The sequence below is a fragment of the Magallana gigas genome, chromosome 5 (assembly GCF_963853765.1).
Source record: "Magallana gigas chromosome 5, xbMagGiga1.1, whole genome shotgun sequence".
NCBI classification, from domain to species: domain Eukaryota; kingdom Metazoa; phylum Mollusca; class Bivalvia; order Ostreida; family Ostreidae; genus Magallana; species Magallana gigas.
This window is the reverse complement of record NC_088857.1, coordinates 45,467,549-45,489,910: the sequence shown is the minus strand read 5'-3', so window position 1 is coordinate 45,489,910 and position 22,362 is coordinate 45,467,549. Positions and strand designations below refer to the sequence as shown.

General features: G+C 32.0%; 1 protein-coding gene across 2 annotated transcripts; it reads left to right on the top strand.

Annotated features, from left to right (window-relative positions):
• The first annotated feature begins 10,890 nt into the window (after nt 1–10,890).
• Nucleotides 10,891–13,557, top strand: LOC105339786 (SAM pointed domain-containing Ets transcription factor). Of its 2 annotated transcripts, none has more exons than XM_011445509.4 (6): nt 10,891–11,031; nt 11,139–11,218; nt 11,314–11,809; nt 12,217–12,414; nt 12,566–12,754; nt 12,854–13,557. In XM_011445509.4, the coding sequence occupies exons 2-6, from the start codon at nt 11,195–11,197 to the stop codon at nt 13,150–13,152; spliced, it is 1,206 nt and encodes a 401-aa protein (XP_011443811.3). In that variant the 5' UTR covers nt 10,891–11,031; nt 11,139–11,194; the 3' UTR covers nt 13,153–13,557. The 2 variants fall into 2 exon arrangements, with proteins under 2 accessions (XP_011443811.3, XP_011443810.3); XM_011445508.4 differs by having other exon boundaries at nt 10,967–11,043.
• Nucleotides 13,558–22,362: the final 8,805 nt, after the last annotated feature.

Below are 22,362 nucleotides of genomic sequence, written 5' to 3'. Positions count from 1 at the left end.
CAAGCACCCTATTTAAATGTACAATGCTGTATGAAAGATAAAGACACACAAACATGGACACCTTTTGTGTACACCGTGTTCTGGACTGGTTTGGCGTACTCCGGGGTATGCCGTACTCTGATAGAACGAGAATTATCTCTTTAAACACACACCTTTCGTAGAAACACACCCGTCTCAGTAAGTCGTCTACCTTCGTCAGCACGAACCTCGGTCAACTCTGCACTAAATGCCAGGCGCTATACATAGGTATTGACTCATTTAAAAATAACCGGTGTTTTCCAATTGCAAATTGATTCACCGACTTTTCTCTGCATATTTGAGTTTACAAATTGGTAAGGGAATTGTTGGGGTATCTTGCCTCTGATTCATATTTTTCACTGAAAAATGTTTGTTGGAGATTGCTTATTTATTTAATTATATTGATAGTTTTGGTAAATGAAATGAAAAAAATTGCAATGAATGAGTCAGTGTATGTGCAAAACACTTATCGCTTTTTTTTCCAATAACTATGAGTATGAAATGGAAAATTAATGATATTAGAATTAGCTCTTGTTGTGATCTTAATTATATTCGCATGGTATGCAAGAAAATATGTACTATACCTATACTTTATTTATATAGCAATAATCTTGTATTTGATGTGGGAGTACAATTGCAAGATATCTGCTTTCCACGTCCCTAGAGCTCATATTCCTATCATTTGGCTGTGGATGAGGACAATCAGGTGAATTAGAGGGATCGGAATTCAGATGTTATGTAACAATGATAACAATGCTAAATACTTTACTACCTTTGAGGACACCTTCTACCCTCCCCATTAGGCATATGGTGTATTCTTAGAAACTATGAAGGTCATTTACGAAATAATATTTCTATGAAAAGTGATATAAAACATGGCAAAAATTTCAAGGACACACTACATATACATGTATAACTTAGTGAATACGGGGACTTACATGTAGCTATTTCTCAAACAGTCTGTGAGATTTCAATGTTTTATCACATAATATTTTACACAATGTTTTAAATAGGATTCCTTCCTAGAACTTCTAGAGCACTTTAAACTTTAAGCGTGAAGTTAGGGCTAGTCCAGTACGATGGCGAATGTACTTTTCCTTCTAAACTATTACCAACATTCACAAACGTCCCATACATATGTTATTGATTTGATGTGATGAACTGTAATTTGTAATGTTAACATTATAAAATTTTATATGATGATTCTAGAGTGATGCTATAATCGGTACACTCACTCAAACAATCAATACATTTTAACAATGTTTTATGTTTAAACTTATATAATGCAGTTAAAAAATAAAACAACACAACATTTGCATTTCAAATTTCAGCTGTGTTACAGAAGAAGACAGACAGACGGACAAACGGAATTACAGACATAAAGTGGGATTCAAACAAGTTTTTGCGTTTATAAAAATTTGATGTTAATGATATTCAGATTGATAAAAAATACACACACAAACATGAAAATATATAGCTAAATAACTAAAAGGCATCGAAGAAACCAAAAGCAAAGAGAAATCTTTTAATGGAGTTTAGGGATATTATTTTGTTCAAGGCTGAATATGACGTATGGGATACTTTTATAGCTAGAGTTGCAAGCATTCTTATAATATTGACGTCATAGTTCTGGTTCTTAAAACAGATAAATGTAGTCTTCACACACTGATAAATAACAGATCAAATATAGAAGCCATTATAGACTTTAATAACATAATTCAGATCTAATTCATAGATTAGAAAGTATTTATAGCTCACTGATTCCTTTAAACCGGTAAAATCAAACGGATCTTTAAAGGCTGTGCCTTATATACTTTTTGTATGAAAAGAACTCAAACTAAACTCAGAAAATGCAAATCGATCTATTTGATATGAATCATATTGTCAATAACCTTAAGAACATTTAAAAGTTCAGGAACTTTTATCTGTCATTTCTGGGTATGACAAAGATGCTGAAATTTGAAACAATTTCTTAGATCCATTGAAATTTCAATATGCAAAATGATGTTACCAGATAAATATGCAATGTAGCTATTTAAAACTTACCTTTTTTTCTTCCATTATTGCTGTTATTACTAATGGGTTAGCTATGCAGATGAGAATCATAATCTCTGTCACAAGTAATATTATAATACACATATGGATAACGTATATTTCATTTCTAAAACAGTTATTCAAATTCCTCAATATGTATTGCAATATTTTAATGTTACAAATCTAAAAAGGAATACATGTAGTGTGTAAGTTACCATCTTTACTGATCATAAAAATAACAGCAACGTATACATGTAAATGTAATTGTATTCAGTAAATCTGATTGGTTCTTTTTGTATTAAGTACTGAAGGACATTTTATTATCATGATTTATTAATAGGAATAGAAAATCATTTTTAATGACTTGGATATTTCTTATTTTGTCTCCAAGAAATATAAAACATGAAACAATTAATTCAGCCAATCCATAACCATTTTTTCTTCATAGAAAAGTATATTTACCTTGCACTTTGGGTTCATTCGACAATCTTCAATATACAGTGTATGCATTATAAGTATTTTATTATCAGGTTGCTTTTGTATAACACAATCAGGAGAAAACCCAAATTTTAAAAACATTTCGATAAACGGATACTTACAGACTATAGAAAATACTCAGTGCTCAATCTATAATACATACTTGTATGCAAATACAAGTTTGAATCTAAATATATGATACCTTTTAGCAAGGATTTGAAAATTGTCATAGATTTTTAAATTCATGCCAATTGTAAAATTCATTTAAAATAACATAAACATAACTTTTACAAATTTAAAGAAACGTTAGAAGGATACAAATACTTTATTTCATACAACATTACAAATCATACCCAAACCATCCCTTCAAAATTACTTAAGTACTCAAAAAATAGTAATAGGCACAGTTTTCTAATTTTTTATACAATGGAACCACAATTTAGATTTTACTCGTAACATGAAGTAACGAAATAAGTCGACGACCTCTTTACAATTCTCTTCTCGGCATGACCCTTTTTACATGTACATTAAATTTTTATGTCAAAATAAAAATAAAATCAATCCGATTATAAATTCATGATATTGGGACCAATGACTTCAGAAATGGGTCCATTCCATTGAAAATATGAAAAGCAATGTGAACGCACGAACGCACAAAGCGGTCTGTTTCTTTTACATTTCGGGTTGTAACCTTTCGGACGAACGGTTTTTTTTTCAGTATATATCTATATAGGTAAACACATTCAAAGGGTTAATGTTTGGTTGTAAAGCATAGGGATTTATTGATTGTTACAGCAAAGTGTTCACTAGATGAAACCATAATCGTGCTTATATTCTGTCACGCTTCTAAAAGTATTGAGGAGGTTGACATACAATTTGAAATCCAATTGAATATGGCAATGAAGTTATAAAATTGCGATGTTTTGAATTTTACTTCAATATGAATTGTCTGGAATACTAAAGCTGCTTTTTAAAGGCCACGATCGAGGTTCCAAAGCTGTCATCTGTACATTTATTATTTAGACTGACCGAACAAAGACCTTCTTGGAATACTTTCTTCATTAATAAACTTGTTTTGTCCTTTTTTTCTAAGAAACCTCGCTGTCCAAATGATAGTGTATTTTTCGCTGCAGTACACATGTTGTTAGAAGCGAAAAAAAAGATAAATAACATCAAGTAGTTTGACATCATGATATATTAATTTGCCTAGTTAAACATCAATTGTATATACGGCTGGGACGTAAATTGGTTACATTCTGAAACAAGAGATGTTGCATCGGAGTTAAACAAGAGAAGAACAATAATCAAACAGAACACTAAATAAGCAGGATGTGATTGGGAGCAGATGCTCTATGGGCTGCCACCAGATGGCGCGTGTGGAGTGTGTCCTTACAGGATACATAGGCCATTGTAACGGTTTTCGGATTTAACTAGGTTTTTAAAAGATTTTTATCTGAAGTCATCACAAAAGCGATATATGCTTCCAAAATAATTAACCACGTTAAATATCTTCTTTTTTTTCAGCGTGTTAGAATTGTAGCAATATTTTGGTGAACAACAAAGTTAGCAGTGCACTCGAACATCATTCTAATACAAAGTTTGATTGACAAACTATATTTCATATAATGAAAAATAAAACACAGTAAGAACGAACAACGTTCCTCTTTCATTTAATTTTAAGGAATGATTATCTTTTTCTTCTCTTTCAACAAAAAGGGGGGATAGAAAATACGATGATATAGAAAACAAAAATGATTCGTGGTCTAATAGTAATGCGTCAATGTCATTAACAGGGTAATACCTATACTAATGACTATACTAATGAATATTCTGTATGACAGAGGACATAGTTTAACTATTTCATATGTAAAGGAATGTTTATTATTCATATTAACAAAAGCAAAAAGAAAAAATCTGAAATAAAAAAAACCCCGTACAGTAGAGGGTCTGCGTATATTCCATTGACCATCAATACATTAACACACTAGTATACCAAGAAATCAAGGAAACTCCACAGAAAGTAAACAATGTTCTTGGCAAGCAGTGGTCCTATTGTAACCCGAGTAAAAAATTCAAAAATTCAAATCTAAACACAAGAAAACAATCAATTTTATATCAAACGGATCTTCTTCTGAAACAGCTTTATTCTATATTTTACAAATGTACAGACCGTTACAAATATCAGTAATATTTCAACAAATACATGCATAAATATGTTGTATCAAATGAAAAAAGCAGATGAGATGATTTAAAACTTTACTAGTGGTAAGTAGAAGTCAAGCGATTTCAGTTTTAGAAGCATGTTTGTTCTCCGATTGTAACACAGTATAAATTAATATATACATGTATGTTTAACAACTGAAAAGACTGATGGGTGTAATTTGTACATTTCAGCTCTTGGATTTTTAAATTCATAGATCATTTAATCAATATCGTATACAAGTTTATGTATATGATTTTAAAGTCATGAACTTAAAGATAAGACAATAGAGAAATGAAGCGTTGTATGACACATGATAATAAGCACTAATTTCTTTTTACTATTAAGTTTTGATGATATATTGGAGCGTCCAGTGATGAATTAATATTGGCATCAATCGTTTATATCCATAAGTACTCTGCTTTATAACATTGCCGGGTCATACCCTATCTACGAGATTGTTCAATCTCCCAGCAATCCATGGTATCAACAAGGTGCGTGCCCTGGAATTGTACCGTACTTATCGACCACAGAAAGACTTCTCGTCTAGTAGGGCGGTCAGACGAGCGATCCGAAGGCCATCGGAATTGTTGACATATTTCACTTCTTTTAGTGGTGCAATAAAAAGAATCCCTTGATACAGGGATTTCTTGGTGATTGTAACGGCAAATTACATGTACGTGATCCACTTGATGAATTTTGTTTTAAGGCCAAACGAGGAAGTGAAGAGCTCTGTTTGAGTAACCGTTTTCCCAACAATCCATCTTATTGTTCACCCATCTGGTATTGTATTACTTCTTCCATGATAAAAATTACATAACCTTAAGTGGATTTAATTTTAATGTTTATGCTTTTTTATCATTAGGCATGGGCTATTCATTTAAAGATCTCCATGAGAACATGTGTACTCTGAAATGGGATTGTTTGATAAATTGTCCACGTTCGTTATAATTTTTCTTGCTCAACCTTTCTCTCATTTTCCCCAATTAAGATTGTTTTCTTTAAATGTCGCCATGTAAGACGTGTCAAAGATCCGTAATCAAGCCATAGTAACATTAGACACAAAACAAATATAAACATTCAATATATTGCGTTTTAAAAAGGTATAATACTAGTTTATCATGCAGCAATATAACTCTAGGTATCATGTCCTTAACTTGCACATTTGTTTACATCTTTGTTTGCCGTCGCTTTAACACTGTCGGGAACATTTAATTTTCAAAACATTCAATATTTTGATATCTGATATGTTTTTTGGTTGACCAGGAAGCAATTGATTTAAACAAGAATGGTCTTTTTACAGGTATCATAAAAAAACGGATTGATTTTTTTCGTTCAAACTGTCTCGCCATTTATTACATGAGTAAAGAATCTTCATCAAACAAAATGCAAGCGAGATGGTGAGATCTCAGTAACCATGTACACCTTTTCATATTTTTTTTCTCACTCACGTTAACTTGTGAACGTACTCTGTGTTTTGAAATTATTTGTGGTTGTTAAATCGTAAAGAGGAAAACCACATCGTTTTCTCTTGATAATTTCTAAGATATAATAAAACTGTCAATAAATATGTACATCTGAATAATTTATCTTGGAAATATAAAACAATTGTTGGATAATGCAATTTGTCTAGCAATACATGTACGTGGATTTGTTGTCGTTTTTTAATATTTATGTATACATACCATGTTTGTATCATGTTAATTGAGTGATCTTTTTTCTTGCTAAAATACATGAGTGTATTTCTAATATAACGAAAATAGAAGTTTGAAAACAATCATATGACAAAATGACAATTCCACTTAATGAACTTAAAATAAAAGATAAATTTATAAATTACATTCAGGTAAGTTATTCTTACAACACGTGTCATGTTTTGTTAAATCAGTTACTATAGCTATGTGTCGCGACTGCACTGTATGGAAATAAAAATGGCTAATATTATGCAATGTCCATTAGGCCTTATTATTGCAATCTGTAAATTTGATGAAAAATATTCGGGAATTCCCTTTTCCTTTTGATTTACTTTACTGACAAAACTGCCAGCCTTATACATTTAGATGAGCGTCTGAATTGCCAGGTACACTGTTCGACTTTGCTATCATTGTGTGCCTATCACAGGTTAACCATGTAACAAAACAAGTCTTTGTTGTTCTTAAGTCAAATTTGAATAAAACAAATGAAAAAAAAATCGTATGTAGAAACTCAAAAGTTTTGAATTCATAAGTGCATATCTCAGGGTTAAAACCAATGTTAACAACAAAACCTTCTTGAATTTAACGTTTAATTTGCGTCTGTGTTAAAAAAAAAAACAGAAATAAAGAGTAAGATTCATTATATCAGTTGAAGAAATTTTGATCATTACTACAAAGATTTTTTTATTGTGTTCATTTGACTGTTGTTACGTGTAATTTATGACTGACAATGACAAACATTACACAATTAGGTCTTCATTAGCCTAATGGTTCAAAATTAATGTACAATTATAATAGAATTTTCAAAATCTGAGGCAAAAATTGTACTTTTATACATATAAACAGAATTTTGCACAAATCCATTATTTGATCTGCCAACAAAGGTCCCTGAGAAAAAATGTAAACAAAAGAAATTCTTCTTTAGTCCAATTTTGATAGAATATTAATTCAATGGGTAATTGGCTTCTTATCATACAAAACCCGGGTAAACTTCGTCCCAAAGTGACGATGAACCTGTAAAATACTCATGACGTTCAGCAACATACTTTCCATAACTCATGCATAAGATGCATTATATTAGAAATTTTAACGCCTGCAGAATGAAAGTTAAAGTAAAAAGTAAAGGTTTATGAGGTATAAAAAAACATATTTCTAAAGCTTTAAGGTAGATATGACGGGTGTTTTTGTTTACCACCGAGCCACCGAAAGAGTAGTAGTTATAGAAGATTTGTAAGTTTTAAAAACCAAAACATTTACATATATAATCAAAAGATAACAATTGTGATTAACACATTTTAAATTCTTATCTAAATCAGCCGAATAAATTAAGTGACATCCGACGCTATATTGGTATAACGGATGTTTTCTGTGGGGGCTGAAACTGTACCACGAAGTTCGAGAAATGTATTATGCAACAAGAAACCGTTGACAGGTGTTGGTCACCTTAACCGTTGTCAGATGATTCAATTACCTGACGAAAGTCATCGCTGTTACAACAACATTTATCGGCTTAAATCACAGTACAAACGAACCTGTTACTACAATCCTTTTTGCGTATTTACATGCCTGGATTCAACCACATGTTGAAGGATGCTGCATAGTGTGCGCAGCTATCGTCAGCTGTTTTCAGCATCAGTTTTTGCTGCACCCTTGTGTTTTAGGGGGTAGTGTTTCGCAGATTTGATGGGTGTAAATAAAAGAAAAGGCGTTGGATTTCATCCAGTTTAATTCGCAAAAAGAAAAATCACACATTGACACATGATACTTGTGCGATGGTCATGAAATTAAAAATTGATGTTTCGTTAAGTTTTTAATTTAAAAAAAAGGCGATACAGATGGACCCGCTTCACATCAGTTATCAAAATTATCATTCACATCAATGCAGATAAATTTTCACAACGATCCTAACACTTCTTTTGTAACAAGTAATGTTATTCTTCATCTTTAATAGCCTACACATTTAACTAAACTAATCGCCTTCGAATATTTGCCAAACGGTCTGATTTTTTTTTTTTACCTTTTTGCAGAAAGATTTGATTTACTATTATTTTCTTTCACAAAAATAATTTTAAAAAATGTTTTTCTGTAAAAAACTATAGTAGATTTCATATTTCTAAATACAGTTTGCATGGTGATTGGCGATCTGCATATGTCCTTGACATAATGCAATTGATGTTTTACGAATTTGGTCTAGATATTATAGTATACACATGTATACAGCCATTTTCGTCGTGGGCTTAAGACGGTGCTGCAGTTTGGGTTATCCCCAGTTTCCACGTGCTACAAATCGTGCCTATTTCAGTTACGTTTTGCAATTCTAAACTTACTACGCCCGATATTTTAAACCTTATTTAAATAAAAATGCAGGTTTCAGATAAATTTATTAGCAGTATGCTCAGCATATAATTAACTTTTTGACGTCAACAGTCAACTTGTCTGTGACGGTTATAATCATCTAACATGTATAAGTCGTAATTCTTGTTAATTGTTTGGTAATTAAATCACTATAACACCTTCTCATGCTGTGAGGTTAAAAATGACGAACCAAGGTTTTGATGTTATATTTAGAATATAGTATCAAATAAAATATACGACAAAGTAGTCATGTTTATATCTTATTTGATAAAATGAAATATATCGGAAAGGACAATAGAATGAACCCCGATGTTACTACATGTATTTACCACTTACTGTTATTGAAGAGTCCAGTTAACATTCATGCACGATTTGATATGAGTGGACATAGAATATATCCCATTGTTTCTGTTTAGCGACCTTATGTTTCACCGTATGTGATAGCTCCAGTCATGCGTGTCTTGAAATGCGTGCCAAGATACCGGGTGGAATTCTTCATGGTCAAAGAAGGCGTTTTGTCAAAGCAGCTTCTTGATATATATCCTCCATTATTTCTCTGTGACTTTCTTCTTCATGAAGTAAGCCATCGATAGACCCAGGTTTCTTGAAAGAAAGGAACGTAGCAGACAGGTCCATCTTCATCATTTGTAAATTTTACATACGTATAGGTTTGTGATCAAAATCAGTACACATGGCACAGTCTTGGGCAAGCTGATCCTGTGTACTCCCATTAATGATTCTAAAATGATTCCTCGACCTCTGACCAGATCATAGACCATAAAAGAGAACAGAGTGTGTTTGTCAAATCTATATAATTACTCATGTATAAAAACTTGAAATTTGTGGAAATCAACAAAAACGGGAAATATTCAGTTTTGGTTATGAAATATTCTTACGTAAGATAAACTTCGATGCTTTGTGCAAATACTTACTTGAGATTCAGGCTTCATAATGACTTTGTATATCTGGTACATTGGGAATGAAGGCAAGTTGTTGCTGATATTTTCTCTGTCCCCTTCCCAAGTCTTTGGTCAGATCGGTTTTACGTACTCTTGATTTCTATTCTGCAATAAAGATTTAATTTTATAAATATACATGTTCTATCCGTACAATTTACAGCCTCTTGACAAAATCAATTGATGTTGGTGATCTATACTTATTTTGGCCCGTGGCTGATGTACAACTCAATAATTTGTATAAATCGTAATAAAATGTAGTACATTGCATATTTGTTACTATAATGGGTTACTTATTTGAAATGATATTGCATATTTGTTACTATAATGGGTTACTTATTTGAAATTACTTTGAATTTAAATAATTATAAGCCAAAACTGTCAACGTGTGATGTAGATTTATGGATTCTTATGCATCTCCCCCTAAAAGACATTACCATTCCAGTAGTCACAACTACAACGTGCACTGGTATCAGCAAAAATTTGGTTAATCTTACTCATTGCACGTGCAATATAAAGAATAATGCGCTTGTACATCATTCTGCCGATTTTTAACTTGATACATACTTTATCGGTCGGGAAAAATCACGCGTTCCTAAAACCGCGCCTTTAAAGTTGCAAAGCAATTTACTAAAAAGGCTGTAGCGTGTGCAAATGCTTTTCCATTTACGTCACTACAGCAATAAATTCATTTTAGTTTAAATGTCCTCAGATCGGTTTATTTTGACATGTTTGGGATAGAACGAAAAAATACTAACAGTAGTGGAACAGACAATACTAACCACTATGTGGTTAAGTGATATTGTGGCGATATCGTCTAGGTTTATTCAATACCAAAAAAATTAACGAAAAACAAGGTTGATTAGTTAAACAATCAATGACCAGAACTTCAAATCTGAATATTTTACTCATTGAATTTGTGTTAATAAATATCTTTTCTGCATGTAAATCGACAACCTACACTTGCTAACCCACACCGCGTTTTAAATTGTGTGACCTATTTTCAACAATATTTACAATACATTCCGAAGGAGGGGCGGGGTTAAAAATGCTGTCCAATCATATGGAAGTTGACGTAAGGGTTTTTCCAGATACGGTCTAAAAATATGGCTTTAAGAATACTATCCGAGAGTTTACGAATGCTCTATCATACGCACCATTACGAGATTTTCATTGATTCACCGGTGACACCGGTCACGTGTTTTTGAAAGCTTATATTTTCGGAGAATATACAACTAACACAGTTTGACTGTATATTTCATGAAATAAGGACGGATGATTTGACAATCTTAAAAAAGTATGCACACTGGTAGGACTTAAATGCAAAATATAAACATGACTGGAATATTACACTCAAGTTTGTTTATACGAATATTTGTAAACATGCATTACATTTTTTTTCAGAATTTTCAGCAATTGACCGTTATCTTGAAGCAAGCCACTTTACAACTGACCCTAAAATGGACTTTCATTTGGATCAAAAGGTACTGACATTTAAACTGGAATATCGTCTCCGGGAATTTGCACCAGTCTCCTTAATCTCTTTACAGTTGTAATAATTATTTGCATTTTGTTTCAGGTTCCACAGAATAAGCACTTCCAAGGAACAGAAGACCTGATTTTTTCCGACATTGTTTCTGAAGGACAATTTTCTTGCTCAGTGAATTCGTTCATGGATAATATGGGAGAGTTTCCACCCCAACCGCAAACGGTTGTACCTGTCATGGGCAACCCTCAAGAATTCCAAAACCCAGTGAGTCCCAAACGTTTCATTGACATGGATAGTCATCATGAGTCTTCGGACCAGGAGCTATCGCTCTACGATCCTAACTTTGTGGTGAAAACAGAGAAAGTGTATGTACCATGTTCGATGTCGTCCACAAGCAACATTCCAAACTTACCGAACTTTTGCAGCATAAACAGTGAACCTTATGTACAACCAGTGAAATCAGAGCCCTATGCTGAAAGCATCTCTTGTGGCGATCAATTTGGAAATAGTGACATTGGTTCGGCAGTTGTGATGGCCCTAAAAAATGAAATCAATCAAATCTGCAGGATTCTGGTCATTTCACCAGGTACAAAACCATTTTAGATAAGGGCTATGCTTTAAGAGAAATTCTTTTAAAAATGGTCTTCGTGGTAAATAGCAAGATGCTGTTGTTTTTTAATTGAAAACGTGCCAATCCCACGTATTTAAACAGTTTTCTCTGTTGAAACGTGTATTTTTTGCTTAAAGTACATGAAATCAATAAAACCGAAAAAACTCAGTCAATTAGAACGAATAGCTTTTACGAAAAATATAATTTAAGATTTGATTAATGATAAGAGTAATGACATTGTACGCATCAGTTAACAGAGTAATATTTTTATCAATGAAGCATGACGCCCCGTGTATAATATTCGTCTTGTTTACCTTGTGCGCTTGCAAGTACTTGGGAGGCATTTTACATGTGTGATTGAACAAGGTGTTTTGTTTTAACAGATCCTAGGTCTTGGTCCGAGTCTGACGTCATGAAGTGGATGGAATGGCACGGGAACCAATTCCAGGCTTCATATGGAGTTTCCGAGGCGTTCAGAATGACCGGGGAACAGTTATGTCGTCTGAGTAGCGACAACTTCAAAAGAAGGTCTCCCGAGGCTGGCGCTAATCTCTATGCACAACTCGATGTTTGGAAAAATGGTACATATCATTTTATTAAAAGTCGGTTAAAGAAACAAATACGAGTAAAAGATCAAACATATTCATTACCAATTTTTCTCACGAAATTATCATATAAGTTGATCACATCATTTTGCATCAATATTTCAATTGACATTTTTTCTCCTTTCAGCATGCAGTCTGCCGAATCCTCAAATAAAGCCGGTAATGCCTGAATATTTCTTCCCCGCGCCTGCGCCCTCCGACTCTTACATCCCTGTTGCCTCCTCCCCCTCCCCCAGTACGACCAGTGATGAAAGTTCCCAGTGTAGCTCACCCGTCAGTCTTCCCTCTGACGAAGAAACAGTGACCACCCCTACATGTAAGTGTAAAAAAATATGTGTAAAGACATTTCTGGCTTTCGTGATAGTGAAACAAAACAAATTTGACCAGACTTTATATCTTATGTTTTATGTTTTAGATCACAACAATGTCAGCAGTGGAAAGCAGACGATTCATCTTTGGGAATTCCTGAAAGAGCTTCTTCTCCAACCGGACAATTACAGTGGCTGCATCAAATGGGTCAGTCGCTCCGATGGCATTTTCAAAATCGAAGACTCTTCAAGAGTTGCCAGATTGTGGGGGAAAAGAAAAAACCGTCCGGCCATGAATTATGACAAGCTGAGTAGATCCATCCGCCAGTACTACAAAAAGGGTATCATAAAGAAAACGGAGCATTCAAAACGACTTGTGTATCAATTCTGTCAGCCGTATCTGTGAAAAAAAGAACAAAATCAGAGGTTGATCAACCATGATGGACATTTACCCCAAGATGTCCCAGTTACGTTCAGAACGTGATTTTTAAGACATAAGCTATTGCTTGGTAAAAAATCCAATTTTTGTTAAGTACACCACTCTCGAATAGCAGCTGACTTTAACCATAGCATAGCTATATGTTGTTATTCTGAATTTGGCAGCTGTTGTTAAATGTTGCTCTGGTGCGGGCACCAGGTAGTTTCACGTCAGTGAACTAGTCATATATACATTATCAAAGGGCGTAATCTATGTTAGCCCCTCGTCACCATCAATTCCCGGTGGCACACAGACACTTGAATTCCAAATAATATAAAAAATGGAAAATATATAAGTGTATATAAATTTTCTATTGTTATTGTATTATATAAATGCTTGAGAAAAACCCTGAGGGTTCTGAAATGTACTTGTCTTTTGTTTTATATATGTTTTCTTATTTATTTTAAATTTGTTTACTTCCAATGGCAATTGTTATGAACTTCATAAAAATAAAGATATTTTGTATTTTAATTTATATAAGGCGATTGAAAGCATTTATGTGATAAAGTATGAACGTGAGAATAAATGTATAAAAATAATAAATTTTATTTTATATTATTTTTCCAGTTCTATTTTCTGGTCATGGTGGAAAGTGATTTGTAATTTTCCACGCAATAAAGTTTTAGCGTTTGTTATGAATTACGACTCGTGGACATAATGTGCATAAAATGATATAAAGGTGGAAAAGATGAAAAACCGCACATCACGTCAAAGGTAGTTTCAATGTACATTGCACATTTACCGGCATCTACCACATCTTCAATAAGCGTAATATTGGGATTTACCGAATTAATAGAAATGGAACAATTTTATTTTGTAGATTACTTTCATTTAAATCGAATAAAAACGCATTTTTTTTCTTTAATTCTCTCCTGTTCTGCCCCGTTGTCTAACACGGTAGCTCAATGGATTCAAACGCTAGCAAATGATCTGAAATTATTTGTTCGAAACCGGCTGGGATTAAAAAAAAAAATGTTTATACAGGAATTTCTGACACACATGAATTGGTAAAAATATACATTCTGAAAACATTGATACAAATATTAATTTTATAAAATTTACATTTATTTATATTGTTATCTTAAAAGTGTCCCTTTCCACGTGTACAATTAATTGATATTTCCATTTTAAGAAATAATATTGAAATTTAAACAGGTTTTATTATAGAAAAGATTCTCTTGAATTATTGATGCGTATTAGAAAAAAAGTCACCGATAAATATAGAGAATATGCATAAACCAGCAATACACTTGGTATAAATTCACCAAATATCATCAAATAAATTCACCAAATATCATCAAATAAATTCACCAAATATTATCAAATAAATTCACCAAATATTATCAAATAAATTCACAAAATTTTATCAAATAAATTCACTAAATATTATCAAATAAATTCACTAAATATCATCAAATAAATTCACAAAATTTTATCAAATAAATTCACTAAATATTATCAAATAAATTCACTAAATATTATCAAATAAATTCACTAAATATTATTTAAAAAATCCCCTCTATCTCTTCATGCAGATATATACCATATTCTATGGCTGCAAGAATGAAAAAAAAATTAAACAATCTGAACGAAGTTTAAAATAATTTGCACACGTTTCAATGGGATTTCCGAAAGCAGACGTGACTCTTTCATAATCACAGGAATGTGGATATCACTTAAGGAGCACTGTTCAGATCTGTTATCATTCTAAAAAAGCTAACTAACACTAAATAGAAAAAAAATTAATAAAAAAATTAACAATTTATTCTGACTACATTTATTTTACATTTTATCAAGACATCACTTCTCTGGAAAATTATCTTTGCAAAGAAGAAAATGTAAATGGTCGAAAAAATATTTTTATCAGTTTATACATATGACATTAACATCATTTGATTTCGATACAAGAGGATATCACACTCACACATTGATTTAAACTGACAGGATTTAAATAACGATGACTCCAAATAACGAAAGGAAAACAGATTAAAAATAAAACACTTAAGTCTAGTGAGGCTTCAACGCAGCTCATGTGAAACAATTGAAAATTCATCGGGATTTCTCTAGAGATAATACAAAATTAAAATCTTATGACATAGATGTAAAAGATTCAATCAATTGATAATATTTTTAAACATATTTGAAATTTTGAAATAAAGGATAATTGATTACATAGAACTACTATAAAAGAACCATTCATAATAAATAAGGCAGGTAAAAAACAAAAACAAAGAGGAATATCTTTACATTATTCCACGGAGAGAAATCAAATGAAATTAATATTTTGTTTAGCAACATGCTATTGACAAATAATCAATGTAGAACTGTAACAAGTCTTGATAGCTTACTTGTTCATTTCCCTAACAAATGGTTGTCATGCATTCAAAGCATAAGATTTACAAAAATCATAAATGAATCTATTAACCTTGGAAAAGTTAATGTTTATTTTTTGAGGATATCGATATCCGTTGCCCAAGAGTAAATGCTTTTCACTGATATATATTCTCTTGTTTCTGGATCTAATAGATTTTATACTACATGTAACTATAACAAAAGAATATAAAAACAATAAACTTAAAAACAACAGTTACATGTAGATGGATGCAGAGTTTATACAAGAGTATGTGTGCAGAGCACATGTATATATAAGTATAAACTTGGTTGAGACAGTTTGAACATGGTTCCAATCTAGTTAATATGTTAATGAGCTATTGAATCCATTCCTTGTAATACAACGTACAGAAATTAAGGCGAACGGACATTATATGTGTCACAATAAGTTATCCATCCTAAAGGAATATTTCTGCGTATTGGTTATGTTTAATGCAAAAGCACCAGTAGAAGTATATGCAGGTATAAACCTTTTTATCTATTTAGCCAATTAAACAGTTTGCTCCAAAAAAAATTGATTTATTTAAAAAAATATAACATTTACTTGTTAATGGAATATTATATAAATAGTGCCTGTTTGGGAGGGTAATAGTTGAAATTGACACCCCGAGAAAACCATTGTCAACCGACGCGAAGCGGAGGTTGACAATGGTTTTTGAGGGGTGTCAATTTCAACTTTTATCCTCCCAAACAGGCACTATTTATGTTATTATACTGAATGTCTTAATTTTTAAGAAAACTTTACTGCTTTTTTATAGGAATAACGTGAATTCTACAGCGAACCGTACGCGCTTAATTTTCGCGCATGTAACAATTTGTATTGTTATACTTTCATGTTAAATACTGAAATCTGATTGGTTAAGACGCAGTTAATAATATTTACTATTACCCTCAGCGTTAGCAACGCACTTGGCAACGGGTAACATTAAAAAATGTTACATGCGCGAAAGTTATGCGCGTACGGTTCGCTGTAGAATTCACGTTATTCCTATATAAAAGCAGTAAAATTTTCTTAAAATTTTCTTAAAAAGACATTCAGTATAACAAAATAAATAGTGCCTGTTTGGGAGGATAACAGTTGAAATTGACACCCCTCGAAAACCATTGTCAACCTCCGCTTCGCGTCGGTTGACAATGGTTTTCTCGTGGTGTCAATTTCAACTGTAACCTCCCAAACAGGCACTATTTATATAATGTTACCCGTTGGTAAGTGCGTTGCTAACGCTGATGGTAATAGAACAGATTATGAACTGCGTCTTAACCAATCAGATTTCAGTATTTAACATAAAAGTATAACAATACAAAATGATACACTATAAAGAAAAAAAAATATGTTTCATTCTTAAATAAATTATTATTAATTTGATATTTACAAAACTTCATTCCAATATTATAATTAAAAAAAATATTTGGATACATTTTTATCTTTTTCTATCTAGAATTGAGCAAGAGTACGTGATTAAGATGAGATCCCGACCAGGTATTGTATCAACAAAGAAAAAAGAAATTGATGGTACAATGTGAATTCATTGGTTTAAAAAGTCAACAAAAACGATTGTGCAGCATGAAGACACACAAAGACTACTGATTGATTAAGATTAACATTCCACATAGAAAATATATTTTAAATTTTTAATACATGCAAACAGGATATTTATATAACAGTTTGCTATTATTTGTCCCTTATTTGGCTGAAAACTTTCTCTTAACAGATCACGAGCCCTGAAAACACTTAAAGGTCTTTGTTTATGATATTTGGTGACACTCAAGAGACAAGCTATTCACGTGCGTTCAATAAAATTGTCCACTTCTGACAAAGAAAAGTGGATTGATATGTCTAATATTAATGATTATCTCATAACTAGAATGGTACATATGATTAAAAAAAATAGTTCAAACTTACTCTTTTTGAAGAACTTTGTGTACAAAGAACGCGTCTTATTCTTTTACTTAATAATCATGTTCCATTATTATATTTTAACGTCGTAACGCCAAGGTTCATGATATATTCACAGTGTTTTGGTTTTTTAATCACTGTAAAAGTTGCTAAAATTGCAAAATCAGGACATCAGAAATCTGCGAGTTTAAAACAAACTCAGTGTTTTCCCCCCAGATTTTATTCAATTAAAAACTGTGTGTTTTCTTGTACCTCTTTGATTTCAACAGCTTGTGTCATACAGTACGTTTGTATGGACCACTGAACAAGCACATTCTCAAAAAAAAAAAGGAAAGAAAACTATATGATAGTTCTTGTAATAACATGAATAGACAAAAATTAATTTTCTTCAAAAATGTTATATAATCTGAATAGTTTTTAGTTATAGCTATAAATGAAGTCTGAATAAATTTTAACATTAAAATTGGATCAGTAGTAAATTACGTACGTAATAACTGACTTCAGAAAATAGGCTGTCGATCAAGTTCTTTGGGATTTTTTTTTCGTTTGTTTTCATTTTCTTATTTCTTCTTATTAGACTGTATTCAACTTCTTCTTCAACAAAGACGTATTACAAACATCCAAAATAATGTTTTTCTAATTTCTCTGTCACTTGTACTATAATTGTTACTAATGTTTATTTGTAAGGCAGTGTAATATTTAATGCATGTATTAAGGAGATGACGATCTAAGTTATTAGAATTGTGTCCAATCCTTTTGCCATATTTATAGTCAATAAAATGTGTTCAATTCAATTTAATCTATTGTGTAGAAGACATACGTGAAAAAACATCAGATTCTGACATCAGAGCAACATTTTCACTAATGAAATAAAAAAAAATTCTCAAAGGTAATTAGAAATGAAAATATATTTCATTTGTATGGATCTACATTATCTGTTTATGGTTTGACATTAATGTACAATAAACTGCTTTTAAAAGATAATGAAAAGCGTTTTTTTTTAAATGATTCATCTTTCCATATGCTAAATTTCTTTAAAGGGATTTCAACGCTTGTTTATAAATAAGGTAGTATGAATAAATACATGCAGAGAAGCGATCTGCGTAATGATTTCTTAGCAACGATGAAAACATTTCTTCTGTTTATGATGTATCTATTTTTTTCAAACCTAAACATATTTTTTGCCAAGGATACAAAAGATAATTTTGACTTTAGATTTCAAAAATGTTTGTGATTGCAACGTGTACGTCACAACCAGTATTGTTCCAGAAAAGTGGTTTTCACTGTTTTAATGTAAGAAACGGGGTCAAGGACACTTTTTAAAGATTTGAATTGATCATGATAAAAGAATGTCATGCTTTTGATCTTACAAACTCAACGCCAGAGTGGGACAAATATTACCTGCACCTGGACTTGTATGTAGTAGTCTTAATGGACCCATAATGAGGTGAATTATTTTTTAATACCATCAAGCCGGTAACCACCCGCCATATCTGTATATGTACATGTTCCACGTCACTTCCAACCTCTAAAAACAATTCGAACACTCGTCTAACCTTATTTTCACGAATCTTAATACGATTCCATTTTGAAAACTAGACTAACAGAATACCGGTATTTAAAAAACCCCACAAATACGGTTATGTACTTAGTTGAATATAAGGCATTATTAAGCTACATTTCTTTAATTGTTCATAACTACAAGATGAATATTCTCTCTCTCATTGTGTGTAATACTGAGTTATGTAATACCTCACAAAAATAAAATTAATGAGCTTGCCGTTATTTACGACATTGTACTTATAACCTCAAACAATGCTGATTTTAATTCATGAAATTACACGATATTTGTGTCATGGCGTAAGAATTAGGATCTATATTTATGTCCCGGGCTCGTACTAAAGAAAACTTAGGTTTTTCCCCCAAATTGATAAAGTCTGCTTAGCAACCTGGAAAAATCAGAAATGGCAAAATTTGGTGCCAAAAATAACAATAATTAAAATGCTTGTTTACGAACAATGAATATCTAAATTGATTTTTCATGATAAGGGTTCTTTTACTAGCATCAAAAAAGACCTCTTTAAAAACATCTTTTACCATAGGTTATTTAGACCTGATAATAAAACTATATTTTTTATGAACGTTATTTAAGACAACAAATAATTATTTTTGTTTCATATACATGAATGTATGCACCATAAAACAACAAAACAGTTTGTCAATCGAAAAATTCTGAAATATTTAGAATGAATAAAGTAGATTAGAATCATGCAATTCTGAAATATAAAAATAGGTCAACGAACAAAGAAAAGAACAACGAAACCGCAACCTCTCTGTTTATTTTTTTCAATTACAAATTAATAAAGCAAATTCATCTTTGTGACCAAATGTTCCTGGGTTTTTTAATAGTCCTTGACATTTTACGACACACCATTGGAGGATACCAATTCTGTTGAGAAGGCTTCAGCTATTTTTACGATGCGGCCCATGAATACCAACAATTGCTTAAAGTACCAATGGTTATCTTAACCATTAATCTATAATTTCTAATCAGTGAACTGCAGTTAATTTTCTCAATGCGGCTGGAACTCGGTAACCGATAAAGCAACTTTGATCATCAACATTCCGGTTTTAGCATGAGTGTTAGTACAATGTGTTGTATCGAGTAGAGCTGGATAAGGCGCTGTTGTTATTACCACACCATGTACAGAGTGAACATAGCATGCTGTCGAATCTTCTAATCAATTTGTACTACTGACTTCGTCGTTTCAAGGTTTTTTTTCTAAATCAAAATTACCATGATTACCTGGTGGAATTGTCGTTCAATATGTGCATTATACATACATAGATTTTACATACTAACAGCATATTGATTATAATATTTTGGGGGGGGGGGGGAAGGACGAAAAACTCTTTTTTTTTGGTGATACTTAATTTCATAACTTGATTTCACGACAAACATTTGTTTTATTCATAAACCAGATCCAGAGTATATTTACGAGGAGGACAACATTTCTTAATTGAAATAATTCTAAATTTAAAAAAAAACTGCTGAGTCACTACACCTTTATCCGTGCATATGTACCTAGTACATTTTGCCTGCCACAAAATCGTCCCTCGAGTGAGAGCACAAATGTTACATTCGGAAATTCACATTGCTAAATATTTCTTCTTTTGATACTTTCTTGTACATGAACATGAACTTGTTAAAAAAAAAAACAACACTCACACACTGCCCACATATACATGTATGAAGAAAGGTAAAATTATGCAAAATTGCAAGGCATGAAATTGTAAAAAAAAAAAACCACCACACCCCTTAAAAACCCACAGAAAGCTGTATATTGTCTTTCTTCCTTGTTTTCTTTTATCGCTTGTTAAGGCACTCTATCGGGAGAGACTACCAGTCTGTACAACTTATAAGGTACTCATGAGTTGTTGGAGGGGTGTTTTTTCTGTGCAGAGCGACATTAGAAATAAACGTGCCTGGATTTTAAAACAATCGTTTTAATTATTTTTTTAAATCACAGAGTGCATGCTACCAATGTTTTTCACGTCTTTCTTGAGCTCCACGTTCGTTTGGGTCACCTTGTCGTAAAAATTCAAATCAGTACTGGTATATTGAAACATTAATTGATTTAAAGAATTTTAAGACTCTTTATTGTTATTTTGGGTGATGTCAAACGGAGTATTATACATACTAATATTTGTTATCAGCAGACGGACGTTTTAAGTAATGCTTAACGTCATACGTGAAAACACATTCACAAAAAAGTTATGATCTAAAAATAAATACAATTGTTTAGTATCATGTTATGTGACAAAGTTTATATAATGTGATTCAGAATACATCAGAGTATTTGTAAACAAAATCTAGCCCACTATTTAACCTTACGATATTTATGTTACTTTCATGTGACCCATGTCATGTACATGTGAAAACAATCTACACATCATGTGCGGTTTTCACGTGCGATTTGGTGGTATAGACATAACGTTCATGCCATAATATCATTATCAACATTTTTACTAAAAATAAAAAATAAAATTTCGTTACGAATCAAAAAAAAAAAATAAAAATACAAAATACAAGATAAGGCTATGCAAAGTTTATCATCACTTATTCAGTAATGATTTTCTGTGCATACTCAGTTTGAAAAATAAAAATCAAGACATTGTGTTCATAAACCTAAAAAAAACTGCTTAAACTATGCACATCCAGGAAATTTTTAAAACATGTCGGAAACAGTTTTTAAAGTGCATTTAAAATATTGAATAATAATTAATTATGTTAAATGATAAATCTATTGTACGTGAAGTGAGGACTGGATTAAAAAGTCATCGAGTAAAGCTTCTCTTCCTCCGACAGTCACATCCTATATATCATGCTGAGAAGAAGTTGTTCACTTAAGTCAAGTGTCTTTAATTGAAAGTTTTATCGTTTTAATTAAAAACAATGGAAAACATTTATGGTGACGAGTCCATTGTACTCCCACGTGTGTGAGGAGAGAAGGGACCAAGACAAGCGGCGCGTGATGGGCCCAGTGTCTTCGTTTAACCACATGATGCGTCATCAGGTATCGAAAGTTTGTTGCATGATGGGAAAGTTGAGTTTTTGGTGCTAGCGCACTTGCTGGAAAAAAGTTACTAGTTTGTAAACATTCAAAGTTCAAGTTTGACACTGTGAATGGAATTCCTGATTAAACCCACAAAAATCTTTTAAGGAAGTTTAACGATCTTTTCTTTTTGGATAAATGCATTTAGACCGAAATCAATCTGTTAAAAATTTTAAGGACATTTGTTGTACATTATTTCAAAACGATGGCTGTCGTTTAATATGAGAGAGAAAC

Bases quoted from the DNA above. Each gene is read 5' to 3' on its own strand.
- LOC105339786 (XM_011445508.4), top strand. The intron at 11,810-12,216 runs GTACAAAACCAT...TTGTTTTAACAG, and splicing joins GATTCTGGTCATTTCACCAG to ATCCTAGGTCTTGGTCCGAG. The intron at 12,755-12,853 runs GTAAGTGTAAAA...TTTATGTTTTAG, and splicing joins AACAGTGACCACCCCTACAT to ATCACAACAATGTCAGCAGT.